Below are 13,160 nucleotides of genomic sequence, written 5' to 3'. Positions count from 1 at the left end.
ATTATATAATATTATAGATAGATGATTTTTATTTTCTTTTCTTCTGGAGTCGTTCTCATTGGTGTTTTTTTTTGGAGTCGTTTGCATTGGTTTGAAAGGATGATTTTGTATCATATATTATAGTGCACCTCAGACTATTTGAGTGATGAGTGGCAATCCGCAATGTTTTAAAATCTGTAGCTAGCCATGAACAAGTAAAAAAAAGTAAACTCCACAACCAAAAATAAAATAAAATTTGAACTACTATATATAATGTGGCTAGAGATTTACACTAAGGGATACCTTCTCGCGAAGATGGTTGACTGATTGTATTCATCAACAGAGACAATTAACAGGCATTGATGTCCACTCCATGAGCAGAGTTCTAGCATCTTAATCTTTCAAAGGTTCCAATTGTTATGTCATCTTCGCAACATCACCAAAACCTTATAATTTGGTATGTCAATCTGGAACTTCTTAAGCAAAGGGTACTCTCTCCACTAAAGGCCATCCAACACAAACAATATATCATCTTATTTTGTGAGTTCCTTAAATAGTTTGTCTTTAAGTAAACAAATTGCTTGGGCCTTGTTTCTTAGTTTTGGGCCTTTCTTAAAAAAGCAAAAACCCTATACCCTAAATTTTCTCTCACCTCTTCTACATTTCGATTTTAACAATACATTTGTGTTTTTTCCTCAGATTTGGAAAATGACATTAGGGTTGTTATTGGGGATTGGGAGATCATTCCGAAGAAAGCGAGCTTCGTCGCTTGACATTCTCTCTCCCAAACGAGCTCCTCGAGACTTTTACAAGGGGAAAAACTGTAAACCTTCTGGTTTCCACACTCGTAAAGGTTTCATTTTTTTTTTTTACAATCCAATTTGAGAGAATCTTGCATACCTTTTTTAAGTGAATTGATGATTGAAAAAGTTGTTTCCTTGATGATGATGCAATTTTGTTTGAGTTTAGGATACATGAAAAAACTAAGAACTTTGAACTCCATTTTGGGCAACTTGTTACCCTTTTTCTATGCTGCAATTGAGACTTTAAGTTGTTTCAGTGTACATTTGTTTAGCAATTGAGATTTTAAGTTTTATTATTTAGGTGGAAAGCTAAGAACTTGGAACTCAAAATTTGGCGTATCCCTTCTCGTACTTGCTGCAATTGAGATTTTTAAGTTGTTTTTACATGTACATTTTGTGTCATGGTTTGCAGGAGGATACGTTGTGCAGCCAGATAAGTTGCCAAACTATGTTGTCCCTGATCTGACCGGCTTTAAGGTTTTCGTTTCTCCCTTCACTCTTATGTCCCTTTTTCTTTGATTCCTCTGTATAAATAGGTGACTAAGTAGCTTGCATCCTAATCAGACATTAGTGAATCCCTTTCGTAAGTAGCTTGCATCCTAATTGAACATACTCCTTTGGTTTGTGATATAATTATCTTATTCGATATAAGTTCCGTATTAGGAACCTGAAATGGAATGCTTACTTCTTGCAGTTAGCTTGTTGTGTGTTTTATATCCCATCTAAATTCTCTGTTCCTTTTCTTTGATTCCTCTATATAGATAGCTGAGTATGTAGCTTGCATCTTAATCGAACATGATGAGAACAAATCCCTTTAAAAATCCTTACAAGTCATACGCGCCTTAAGTTTGTGATGATGCTGATCTGTGCTGAAAACCTGAAGTTTTTTTTTTTGTTTTTTACTTGCTGCATTATTAACCAAGCTTGTTTGTGTGCCTTTTAAGCTTTGCTGATGAACATTTGTATTTTACAGCTGAAACCATATGTATCTCAATGCCCTGTAGACGTCAACAAATCAAACGAGTCAACTGAAGCTTCCAAGTGAAGAAGTCCGAAGAGATGTGTTTTAAGTCTTCATTAGCTTCACTTAAAGGACTATGTTTTTACTATGATCCTTAATTGGTTTTTGTTATTCTAAGACTACAAGCAAGTTAAGGCGACATTGAGTTAATAAAATAGAATAAAATCCAATTATCCCTGGTCTCCCATACTTTTCCACTTCAATTCCCTTACGCTTTGATTTTACCACTTCAAGATTATGCTGAAAATCAACCTTTTTAACATATTGTTATATAAAAAAAAAAAAATTGATGTTAAAAAAAAAAAAATAATAATAATATTTTAAATATTAATAGATTAAACTTGTGCTAATTGTTTTTTTTTTAAATTAATCAATCATATGAATACAATCTTATTGAAAGAAGAAAAAATGAAAAAAAATAGTTTAAATGATGAAATCAAATAGACCAATATGATTGGGAGATTTGGATAACAGAGAATCCACAAAAGTGTATCCTTCACAAAACCAAAACACTCTCTCTCTCCATTTCAGACATCTCTTTCTCTCCCTCTTCTCTGTCTCATCACAAACCGAAAAATGGGAGGAGTGTCCTTCCTCTCAACTGTTCCTTCCTTCACCAACACAACCAATCATCAACATCTTACTACACTCTCTTCTTCTTCACATCGCTCTGTGAGTTTGTCAACCATTGTCACATTCTTCTTTTCTTCCAACCCATTTAACATATTCTTATGCTAACAATTTTGAAATGATAACGATCATTACAATTCAGGCTGTCATACGATGTTGCAAGATTGATCCTCAAGTTTCCAGCGAAATTTTATCTTTCCACCGCCGTGATGTTCTCAAACTCGCCGGAACTGCGGTCGGAATGGTACCTTAACACTTGACTAAATTCTTGAAGTTCATATCTTTATGTCACATTTGATGAGTTCTTGGCAGTGATGATCTCTCTTGTTAGGAATTAATAAGCAATGGCTTCATTAATCATGTGGGTGATGCCAAAGCTGCTGACTTGAATCAGCGTAGGCAGCGATCTGAGCTTTTATGTGAGTTCTGAAACAAGAACACAAGTGTAGTAGTACCAAGATGTTGTTATTGGCAGTTTGGCACTAAAGGTTTCGTTTTTTACTATGCAGCAAAGATCAAGCTTACGCTTTCGAGCACCATTAAGGCTAAACCTGAGCTTGTACCTTCCATACTCAAACTAGCACTTAATGATGCAATGACTTATGATAAGGTCAGGCTTCATAAAATAAAACTCTCTTATCCATCTCTCTCTGGTGATTGCACAATTCTTTTTACCCTTATTGATGTTGGCTTTTTGTCTAGGCTACAAAATCCGGGGGAGCCAATGGATCCATACGGTTAAGGTACTTAGATGATGTAAAAGAACATTATCATAGTAGTCTTTTACATGATGTCTCATGCAATCTTAGACTTGGTCTTGTACTTTTGTGAAGCTCTGAGTTAAGTAGAGCAGAGAATGAGGGGCTTTCTGATGGGTTGGGTTTGATAGAGGAACTGAAGAAGGAGATTGACTCTATCTCAAAGGGTGGGCCTATATCATATGCAGATCTCATTCAACTGGCAGGTGATGATGTTATTGTGTACACCAAAACTTGTTCATGGACAGCATTATCATTGTGAGACTGAAGTCTCTTTCTTGGGTTGGTTTTTTGTAGGACAATCAGCGGTCAAGTCTACGTTTCTAGCATCAGCAATCCGCAAATGTGGTGGAAATGAAGAAAAAGGGAACTTACTCTACACAGCATATGGTTCAGCTGGTCAGGTACACAATGCTATGTGATATTGATGCTCTTTTGCGTTTCGAGTCGTGACACATTGTTTACATCGAGACTGAACTGTTGTGAATCTGTTAGTGGGGCTTGTTTGATAGAAATTTCGGAAGGACTGATGCAACAGAGGCAGATCCAGAAGGTAGAGTCCCACAGTGGGGAAAAGCAACTGTGCAAGAGATGAAAGATAAGTTCATTGCCATTGGATTGGGTCCTCGTCAGGTACAAGATTTTTGGGTTTCAAAATACGGTTAGGGGATGAAGACCAGTCATAGTTACTAACCTGTATTTGAACCAATGTTTGGTGTATTTGTAGCTAGCTGTAATGTCTGCATTCTTGGGTCCTGATCAAGTCGCAACAGAACAGCTCTTGGCTACTGACCCGCAAGTTGCTCCATGGGTTCAGAAGTACCAACGAAGCCGTGAAACCGTATCTCAGACAGATTACGAGGTTTGTTTTCACTTGACTCCCCTGATCATCTACTTCAAACTGAAGCTCATTTTTTGATTTGTAACATATTTGCAGGTTGATCTGATAACAGCATTCACAAAGCTAAGTTGCTTAGGACAGCAAATCAACTTCGAGGCATACACATATCCCGTTGAACGGATCAATCTGAGCAAACTCAAGCTATAAGCTATGTACACTACACTATATGTATAACCTGAGAGGAAACTTGAACTCATTCCGCAATTGATTGCTGAAATAAACCAAAGATTTTTCTTGACATTGAAACAAAAAAAAAGTTGAATCCATTACAAACAAAAAAACAGATCAAATAAGTCAAATCACGATAAAATGGAAACAGATTAAAGAAAAATAATAGAAAATGAGTTTTCGCATCCACGTTTAAGAAAAGCAAACAAGGACAAGAATTAGACTGCCTCAGAGAGCTTCGGGATAAAAAGGAAATCAGAAACCAACACAGAAACTCCTCCAAGAGAAAAACATATTAATGGAGAAGTTTTAGATACTGAAACAACAACAAATTCGCCGCAAGACTTAAGATTGTTGCTGTTCTTCAGCAGGTTTTGGTGCTGCTTCTTTGATGTCGTCAGCAGCATCATCCTGATTAAAAAACATTTGACAACAGACTCAGAATCAGATCAGAAGAGAGAAGAAATGAGGAATGCATCAAAATGTACAGTGAACAATTTGATTTACAAATCTAGTCTTCCTCAATGGCTTATCTTGCTCATCGTTCAGAACTCAAGCAACAGAATTGGATCAAAAACATTTGACAATCACTAAATTCAGATTCAGATTCAGACCAGAAGAATCAAGAAAAGAGGAATGCACCGAAATGTAAACTAAACCAGTTGATTTCCAAATCTAGTCTTCCTCAGTTACTTGATAAGGATCATGATTTCAGTAATCAAGTAACAAACATAATTAAATACATTTGACAATCATTAAAAATCAGAATCAAACTATAAGAATCAAGAAAAGAGGAATGCAACAACATGCAAATCTAATCTTCATCAATGGCTTAATAAGTCTCATGGTTTTAGAAATCAAGCAACAAAACAGGATTAAAGACATCTGATAATCACTAAAATGTAAAATCAGACCAGGATAATGGATCAAAATGTAAACAAAACCTTTTGACTTCCAAATCTAGTCTTTCTTAATGGCTTAAACAGGCTATTGGATTCAGAGATCATTTATCAAGAAACAAAACAGGCTTACACAGGTCAACCCATTTGATGATATCACTACAATCAGAAGAATGCAATAAAATGTAAACTAAACAGATTTATTTCCAAATCGGCTAATGGTTTCAGAGATCAAACAACAAAAAACAGGCCAGAAGTTGCATCAAAATGTAAAACTAAACCATTGACTTAATAACGCCAAAGTATAAATACCTGCATGTCAGACGTCCAGAGAGTGAGGTTATCACGAAGAAGCTGCATAATCAAAGTACTGTCCTTGTATGACTCTTCACCAAGAGTATCCAATTCAGCAATAGCTTCATCAAAGGCCTAATGAAACCATAAACAAAACTCATATCAACAAACACACATTACATAAACCATTGAAAACACATGATTCTGATTAAGTCAAACCTGCTTAGCGAGGTTACAAGCACGGTCAGGAGAATTGAGAATCTCATAGTAAAACACAGAGAAGTTCAACGCAAGACCGAGACGAATCGGATGAGTAGGAGGCAATTCAGAGTTAGCAATGTCCTGCACAACCAAAACAAATAAAAAAAAAAAAAAATCACAAACCTAAAATCAAGTGAAAACGAAACCAGATCGGAGAAATGAGATCTAAACCTGAGCAGCTTTGTAAGCAGTGAGTGTATGTTCAGCAGCATCTTTCCTCTCTTGACCAGATTTGAACTCAGCCAAGTATCTATGGTAATCACCTTTCATCTTAAGGTAAAACACCTTCGAATCTCCAGAAGCAGCAGCGGGGACGAGGATCGTATCGAGAAGCTTGAGGATACCGTCACAGATATCGGAGAGCTCGGTTTCGATTTTGCTTCTGTAGTCACGGATCAAGGAAACGTGGTCGTCGTTGCCGCGAGACTCTTCCTTCTGTTCGATCGACGAGATGATCCTCCACGAAGCACGGCGAGCTCCGATCACGTTTTTGTAAGCGACGGAGAGGAGGTTACGTTCTTCGACGGTGAGTTCGTCTTTGTCAACGGCTTTCGCGACTTTTTCCATGAATTCGACCATCTCTTCGTAACGCTCGGCTTGCTCCGCGAGTTTCGCCATGTATACGAACTCTTCCCTTGCTGATGAAGCTGTTGGTGCCGCCATTGTTGTTTAGATCGGAGAAGATGAACAAAGGAGTAAGAAGATGATTCTCAGATCTGCGAACGAGAGAGAAAAGAGAAAGAGAGAGAGAGCGAGAGAGAGAGCGAGAGAGAGACTTTTTTTTTTTTTTTTTGGGTCGGCTCTGTTTGTTTTTGTTTATATTTTGGAGTTTTGTGTGTTTTTTTAATTGTTTTTTTAATGAATGAGTGGGGAGCGACGATTACGGTAAGGAGAAGAGAGGAGAGCCGTTGGATTGAAAGCTGGCATAAACACGGATTCGTAACGAAAAAAGGCGCTGGCTTTTCAGATCCTTTTTAGGTCAAGTTTGAATTTTTCAATGATTCTCAAGGATATAATGGTCATTTAGTATTTGTGATCAAACCTATAATAATTATATGAAAATCATAATTTAATTAAATTTTGTAGTTTAAAGATATTTCTATACAAAAAGTAATTTAATATTTTATTTTCTTTTTAACTTACTACATATATGAAATAATTAAAATAAAACTTACCAATATACTGTAGCTTAAATTAAAGGGAATATATTATTATAGATAATGTGTTAGTTTATATGAACAATTTAAACTACATGTTTGAATATATTAGGTCGCCTAGAACATACAAAAAAATGATTTTAGGATCAAAGATATTAAATTCTTTGTAGTGGGATAATTATCAAAAAAAGTATTTAGAGAATAATTATCAAAAAATATAAGAAAGATCTTTATACAAATGAGAAAGTTTTATTATTTAAATACTTAAAGGATTACAAAGATTTTTAGAGTAATCCCATTGCACAACTCTTTGGGATGTCTTTGATTTCTTTAGTATTATAAGCAAAAAAAAAAAAGTTTTATTCATAATTTTTGTGAGATACAGCTCTCTGCGGCGATCGTTTTAGATCCACAGAGACCCGATACGTGTCACGTTTTTATTGGTTAAGTTTTGTTTTTTTTTTGTTTTTTTTATATATCTCTTCTTCGTTTTCTTCTTCTCTCGACAAAATCAAAACCAGAGAAACACAAAATCGATTCGACGGAATAGCTCTTGCCTCGTCGTCGTCTTCTTGCTGCGACTGGGTTTGTGTTTGGGATTCTCGATTGGGTTGTATGGGTTTATGTTTGGGATTATCGATTGGGTTGTATCGTTTGTGTTTGGGATTCTCGATTGGGTTGTATCATTTGTGATTGGGATTCTCGATTAGGTCGTTTGTGTTTGGGATTCTCGACTGGGTTGTTGGTAGAGGATTCGTTTGGTCATGTTTAGAAAGCAAGAGAGAAGCGGGTTAGTGTGCGTCTCTTTTTACAATCAATGTTATTGTTTTTGAGTTATTCACAGAAAGATTTGTCGGAGATGCTCATCTTTCTTCTGGGCTAGCTTGTGGTCTTGCTGATCCATTTTTAGTATTATTAAAAGATAGAGACTCTCAATGAGGATGTGGGATAATTATGCTATTAAGGACATCTCCATCTCAAATTTTTTTGAAGGGTTTTTAATTAAAAAATAATAAAATAAGACACTACTGTGTAAATACGTGTACTACAGAGATTTTAAAGAACTTGGGAGACAATGACAACATGTTATTGGTCTTCAACTTTTATTTTGTTTTTTTTATCTACTAGTCTATCTCTCTCCTTCTCTCTTAATTTTTCATGTGGTGACAAAATTAATGGGATCAAATTAAATATTAAGTTTAATATCATTTTTATAGTTAAGACACAGCTAAAAAAGATTACCGATATGAATTGGTGAGAACTATTCTCAGTTTCTCATATATAATATTTTAATCATTTTAACTATTTATTTATATTTAAAATGATAATTAGAATTTTTGTCCAATTATAAAGAGACATATGGCAAATAAGGTTATTAAACAGTTCTTACAGTTTCTCAATTGAGGAACGTTGAGAAACTTATCTCATTATCTTTCATCTTTCTTCATTACTTTTTATTATTTAAATTATGAGAAACTCTTTGAGAACTGAGCAATGCACATTCTTTAAGACTCTTGTTCAAACTCACTCGCTTAAGCTTGAATGAAACTCTTCACCAAGCCTCGCTATTTATAGTACAAATCTTACGAAATATTACATAGAATAATCTTTAAGATATTTCTATACATTATTTTATAACCCTCCATTTATTCAACTCTCTCACAACCGTACACTTTAATATCATATTTTGTCTTTTATTTATCACACATGTTTTTATCATCCATCACACACTTGTGTCACTCTTATTCTGAGGCGACTTCTATGACATAGATCTTTCGGCTTGGAATGTATCGCTTGATCTTGTATTTTTTCCCTTCAACTATGTAGCCTGGATGATCTGGATTTGAATGTGGCCACACGTATTGATCATGGAATCCTGCTAACACTTGTCGTATTTCTTCAGCAAATCCTAGCGGGTAGACGTGTCTGTTGTGCCATTGCGCTGTGTGAGGACAAAGGAGACTGGGGTCGATTTCAGATTCATCAAATCCATTTAGTAATGCTATCTGCTTTGCGCATTGATGGAAGTTCCCTGAGTTGAAAGCATCATTATTATAGCTTATCGCAACGTTCGGATCATATTTCTTTAGGATAATGATTTCTCCATCTTGTTCTTCATGTATTGTAGTGATCTTGAACGTGACAAGTATTTCCAGCTGAGGCTGTGCACGAACATGTTCTTGCCACCAGGTAACATCGTGGAAGAGTGTGAGCCACTTGTATAGTAATTTATAATGAGTTTTTCGTCTTGTCAATATGCATTTCGCCAAGTACTAGAGAAGTTGACTTTTTTGGATGAGGACTGCAATAGTGTAAAGGTCTGCCAAGTACCAAAGTAGGAGATATGCTTCTATAGGGAATCGGTCATAATGAACAAGGTTCATATTGATGGTGGTAAGGAAAGGATAGGTTGGGTGATAAGGTAGGCCAAAAAGTAGACCTTGGTCAAGACCATATCGGTGTATATAGAGCTTCAGGAAACCATGTAGTGTTTCAAGCCCCTTGTAGATCAGTATATTGTCGAGCAACGATTCTCTTATTCCATGCGGCATATCGGCGATCATTCTCCGTAGATTTTCTTCAGTTGGATTGTATGGATTGAGAGTGTAGATCATGGGTACTATCATTGAAATTTGTCACTGAGTACTTGAAAGAAAATTCGGGAGGAAGTTGTCTTTTCCTTTGATGTGTTTAACATCAATTTTCCAATAAGAAAACCAACTTGCCCACCTGAGTAACTGAGCTTGTGGTAGAACCTTCTGCTTGAATTGAATCATTTTTCGAAAGGATGACATGTCCATCTCGATGAGGAAGTGCACCAAATAAAACTCAAATTCTATTTCTCGTTTGACAGCGAGTATCTCCTTGTATGTAGAATAATAATGTTTTTCGTTATCTTTGAAGACGACACTTTTGTAGCCACATATATGTGTTTTCACCTTCTCATCTTCTTCTAAGAGTAATGCTCCCCAATAGCAATCACTTGCGTCCATCTGCAGAATTCTTTTCCTTTTACTGGGATTTTGAAAGATGGTAAAGTCATGGAAATTTTCTTCAACTCTTTTACTGCTTCTGTGCATTTATGGCTCTAAGGAGGGGCATCTTTCTTGAGTTGAGCAGGGAGAACTGATATATGTTTTGCAAGACCATGAATGAAATCCGACATATAATTGACAATCCCCAGAAATTATTGGACTTGCTTGAAAGATAATCTTCCATCTGGAAACTCATTGAGCTGGATGGCAATGTGAGGTTGGAGATAGTATTCTCTGTTAGAAATGTGCATGCCTAGAAAGTCAATCTCCGTTTCTCCAATCACCATCTTCTTTTCAGATAGCATAATACCGTATTTTTGTATGATACCATGGAACTTTGCCAATAATGATGTATGGGAATCTATGTCTGTCGAGAATAGCAGAATATCATTGATATACACCAGTGCATTTGGGAGGATAGGCTTGAATATCTTGATCATATTCTGGAACAATGAAGGGGCTACCTTAAGTCCAAAAGGCATGAATTTTCAATGGTAATGCGATATGGTACACAAAATCCCGTCTTTGGTATGTCTTCTGGTTTGATTCCAAGTTGCCAAAATCCTGCTTTAAAGTCAAACTTGGAGAAGATTTGTGCTTGTGGGAGTTTTTGGAATAACACTTCTCTCTTTGGTAAAAGAAACTTGTCATCAGCAAGAAAATGGTTGAGTGGTTGGTAGTTTATGACTAATCTGAGTTTTCCTCGCACTTGTTCAGCTCATTTCTTGACATAAAATGTTTCACATGCCCAAGGTGAAGTGGTTTTCTCAAAGAGGTCTGGTTTTTAGAGTTGATCAATCTCCTCAAGCGCAAGATTGTAGTTATTCGGGTTCATTCATGGGTGACTTGCTTTAGTTGGGTTGATATCTTCATTTTTCTTGAAGGTTAAAGATATGAAGAAATCTGGATTCTTCCACAAAGGTGATGAACATTTTGTGAGAAACGCCGAATGAGAGGCAACACAAGACGTTTTTACAATTTCTTCTTTTATAGGATTAAGTATCTCCATCGGGTACAAATGAGACACTGTTTTCCAAGGTAGCAGCTGGTTTTCGTGCATGAGACCTTTTGGGTGCCATGAAACTCTCTGAAGGCTATGTAAAATATCAAATCCAAGTATAAAGTCTTTTCCACGGAGTCCAGAACCATATACTTTGGACTTAATTATGTATCACAGGAAAATTTGGATGTAGATTGGCTTGCTGATAAGAGAGATATGGAATATTTGGCCATTGACTGCTTTGAAAGCGACCGAACATGAATTCCAATGTGAGGCTGGGAGTAGGCATGACCAAAATTAAACCGTAACCGTATTTTGGATCGTAACTGGACCGTATACGTACCATAACCAGAATGTAACCGTATAAAATGGTTAAAAACCGTAACCGTTAACCGTAAATATATGATTAAATTATATTAACCATAACAGTTAATTAACCGTAACGGTATCAAAATCGTCGGTTAACCACATAGTTAAACCATAATTTGTTAACCGTAACCGTTTTAAATACATAATGAAATATACTAATAATTATTTATTTAATATAAATCATATGATATATAGAAATATGTGTACACTAAAAAACATATTAATTATAAATAGATAAAATCAATTATATTATATCATCAAATAATATTAACTGTATCATATTATCAAATAACCATAACACTATATAACCGTAACCACTTCAACCGGAACCGTATTTAACTGTAACCGTTTATTAAACGGTTATGGTTAAGGTTAAACAAAATTTCTAACCGTAACCAGTGGTTAATAAACCGTAATTGTGGTCATGCCTAGCTGGGAGGAGGTCTGGCTTGATGATGGATGAGGCAGCTCTAGTGTCAAAATATGCTATGAACGGTATTGGTTTATCATACTTGTTTGGGAAGATGTAGATCTTGGCATTTGGAGATGGTTGGGTTAGATACACCAATTCTTCTTGATGTGGTTGTTCTACTTTGCAGATATTGAATGTGTAGAGGTCAAACAACATGAATTGGTCATCTTTATCGCCTTCATCTCCAGTATCATCTTCTGAAGATTCATCTTCAAAATCTATACCCATTGCAGGAACTGTATCATCCGTTGGTTGGCTCTCTTCTTCTTGTGCTAAGTAGCCAAAGAGGTTGGCTCTCTTCTTCTTGTTCGGACACAGTTTCGAATAATGTCCTCTCTTCTTACAGATTCTGTCTGATTTTTTGAAACCTCTTTGAGTTTTCTTCCTGAAGAATTTCCGTTTCTTTCTGGAAGATAGTTTTGGATATCTCTTCTGCTAATTGCTTTTAAAGCTTCTTTCTTTTCCATGGCTTGTAAAACAATGACATTTCTTGCCTCTGCATTTGATAATGAGTTTTGGCCGATCACATGCTTTTCCCAGAAGTTTTCGTTGTTCTTGAAGTTGTTTGAAGAACTTCTGGTGGTTGTATAGCTTTTCAAGGGCTGCCATAGAGATATGATATATTTCTCCAAGGAAAGCTTGGTTGAGAGGCATATTCTTGAGAGAATATTCGTGACGTTTCATTTCCAAGTGGTTCTGGAAGTGTATTCAGGTACGCCTGCTTGAGATTGACATCATCTATCCCATTCAGGGCATAAAATCTCTTTGACATTCGCTCATAATATCTTTTAATATCCTTCCTCTTGAAGTAGCAGCATCTCATGCTAAGATATTCTTCTCTCGCTTGGATGGTATAGTGATCCCATGTACCAAGAAATTCATTGTGGATGTGTCCCACCAAGGTATCGACTGTTTGAGATTATCGGATTTGCAATTGTCAATATTGACCTAGGCTTATCGACCATTGCCTGAGACGTCCTTGGAATTTAGCCACCAGTTTATCAATCGATGTAGGCAAAATGGCTCTTGGGTTGAGAAGTTGTTATGTCAGCCATGCATGCATCTCATATACTTTGACACGCCATCTTGATGGGGGGACATCATCAAAAGAGAAACTCTCATGTGGTTCCGTGCTAAACCGCAGATTTCCTTTTATATGAGTTTGTCCAGTTTCTTGAGTTTCTTTATATATGTTTCCACCTTCACTTTATATGTCTTCTTCGACCACAGTAGGTTCAGCCATCATAAAGTGTGGGATTGTGACCTCATCATTCTCATCCTTTAGTGTTGTTGGCGCCTTCTTCATACTGCTTTCTTGATCATGTCTTTTTTCCTGTTTTGCGACTTTTCGAGAAAAACAGTGATTGGATTAGCATGCTCCACCATGAATTGTTCTTTGTTGATTTCGGGTTG

The 13,160-nt window shown here is 36.2% G+C and overlaps 3 protein-coding genes across 3 annotated transcripts; 2 read left to right on the top strand and 1 right to left on the bottom strand.

Annotated features, from left to right (window-relative positions):
• Positions 639–1,992, top strand: LOC104707216 (39S ribosomal protein L41-A, mitochondrial). Its single transcript, XM_010423519.2, has 3 exons — positions 639–832; positions 1,195–1,259; positions 1,756–1,992. Exons 1-3 carry the CDS (start codon positions 688–690, stop codon positions 1,825–1,827), a joined length of 282 nt encoding a protein of 93 aa, XP_010421821.1. The 5' UTR covers positions 639–687; the 3' UTR covers positions 1,828–1,992.
• On the top strand, positions 2,297–4,332 carry LOC104707215 (thylakoid lumenal 29 kDa protein, chloroplastic). Its single transcript, XM_010423518.2, has 10 exons — positions 2,297–2,475; positions 2,576–2,677; positions 2,765–2,852; positions 2,943–3,043; positions 3,136–3,176; positions 3,267–3,397; positions 3,489–3,595; positions 3,687–3,824; positions 3,919–4,053; positions 4,129–4,332. Exons 1-10 carry the CDS (start codon positions 2,380–2,382, stop codon positions 4,237–4,239), a joined length of 1,050 nt encoding a protein of 349 aa, XP_010421820.1. The 5' UTR covers positions 2,297–2,379; the 3' UTR covers positions 4,240–4,332.
• Positions 4,383–6,514, bottom strand: LOC109124469 (14-3-3-like protein GF14 chi). The gene is made up of 4 exons (XM_010423517.2): positions 5,886–6,514; positions 5,673–5,795; positions 5,472–5,588; positions 4,383–4,671 (listed from the first exon to the last, which is right to left on the bottom strand). Exons 1-4 carry the CDS (start codon positions 6,375–6,377, stop codon positions 4,606–4,608), a joined length of 798 nt encoding a protein of 265 aa, XP_010421819.1. The 5' UTR covers positions 6,378–6,514; the 3' UTR covers positions 4,383–4,605.

Source organism: Camelina sativa, chromosome 8, assembly GCF_000633955.1.
Source record: "Camelina sativa cultivar DH55 chromosome 8, Cs, whole genome shotgun sequence".
Classification (NCBI taxonomy): domain Eukaryota; kingdom Viridiplantae; phylum Streptophyta; class Magnoliopsida; order Brassicales; family Brassicaceae; genus Camelina; species Camelina sativa.
Note: the sequence above shows the minus strand (reverse complement) of the source record. Positions and strands in the feature narration are given on the sequence as shown.

Excerpts from the sequence above, each read along its gene's own strand:
- LOC104707216 (XM_010423519.2), top strand. The coding sequence starts at position 688 with ATGACATTAGGGTTGTTATTGGGGATTGGGAGATCATTCCGAAGAAAG. Across the intron at positions 833-1,194 it reads TGGTTTCCACACTCGTAAAG|GAGGATACGTTGTGCAGCCA; the intron begins GTTTCATTTTTT and ends CATGGTTTGCAG. Across the intron at positions 1,260-1,755 it reads CTGATCTGACCGGCTTTAAG|CTGAAACCATATGTATCTCA; the intron begins GTTTTCGTTTCT and ends TGTATTTTACAG.
- LOC104707215 (XM_010423518.2), top strand. The coding sequence starts at position 2,380 with ATGGGAGGAGTGTCCTTCCTCTCAACTGTTCCTTCCTTCACCAACACA. Across the intron at positions 3,596-3,686 it reads CATATGGTTCAGCTGGTCAG|TGGGGCTTGTTTGATAGAAA; the intron begins GTACACAATGCT and ends TGAATCTGTTAG. Across the intron at positions 4,054-4,128 it reads TATCTCAGACAGATTACGAG|GTTGATCTGATAACAGCATT; the intron begins GTTTGTTTTCAC and ends ACATATTTGCAG.
- LOC109124469 (XM_010423517.2), bottom strand. The coding sequence starts at position 6,377 with ATGGCGGCACCAACAGCTTCATCAGCAAGGGAAGAGTTCGTATACATG. Across the intron at positions 5,589-5,672 it reads CTTGTAACCTCGCTAAGCAG|GCCTTTGATGAAGCTATTGC; the intron begins GTTTGACTTAAT and ends TGGTTTCATTAG. Across the intron at positions 4,672-5,471 it reads TCTGGACGTCTGACATGCAG|GATGATGCTGCTGACGACAT; the intron begins GTATTTATACTT and ends TTTTTTAATCAG.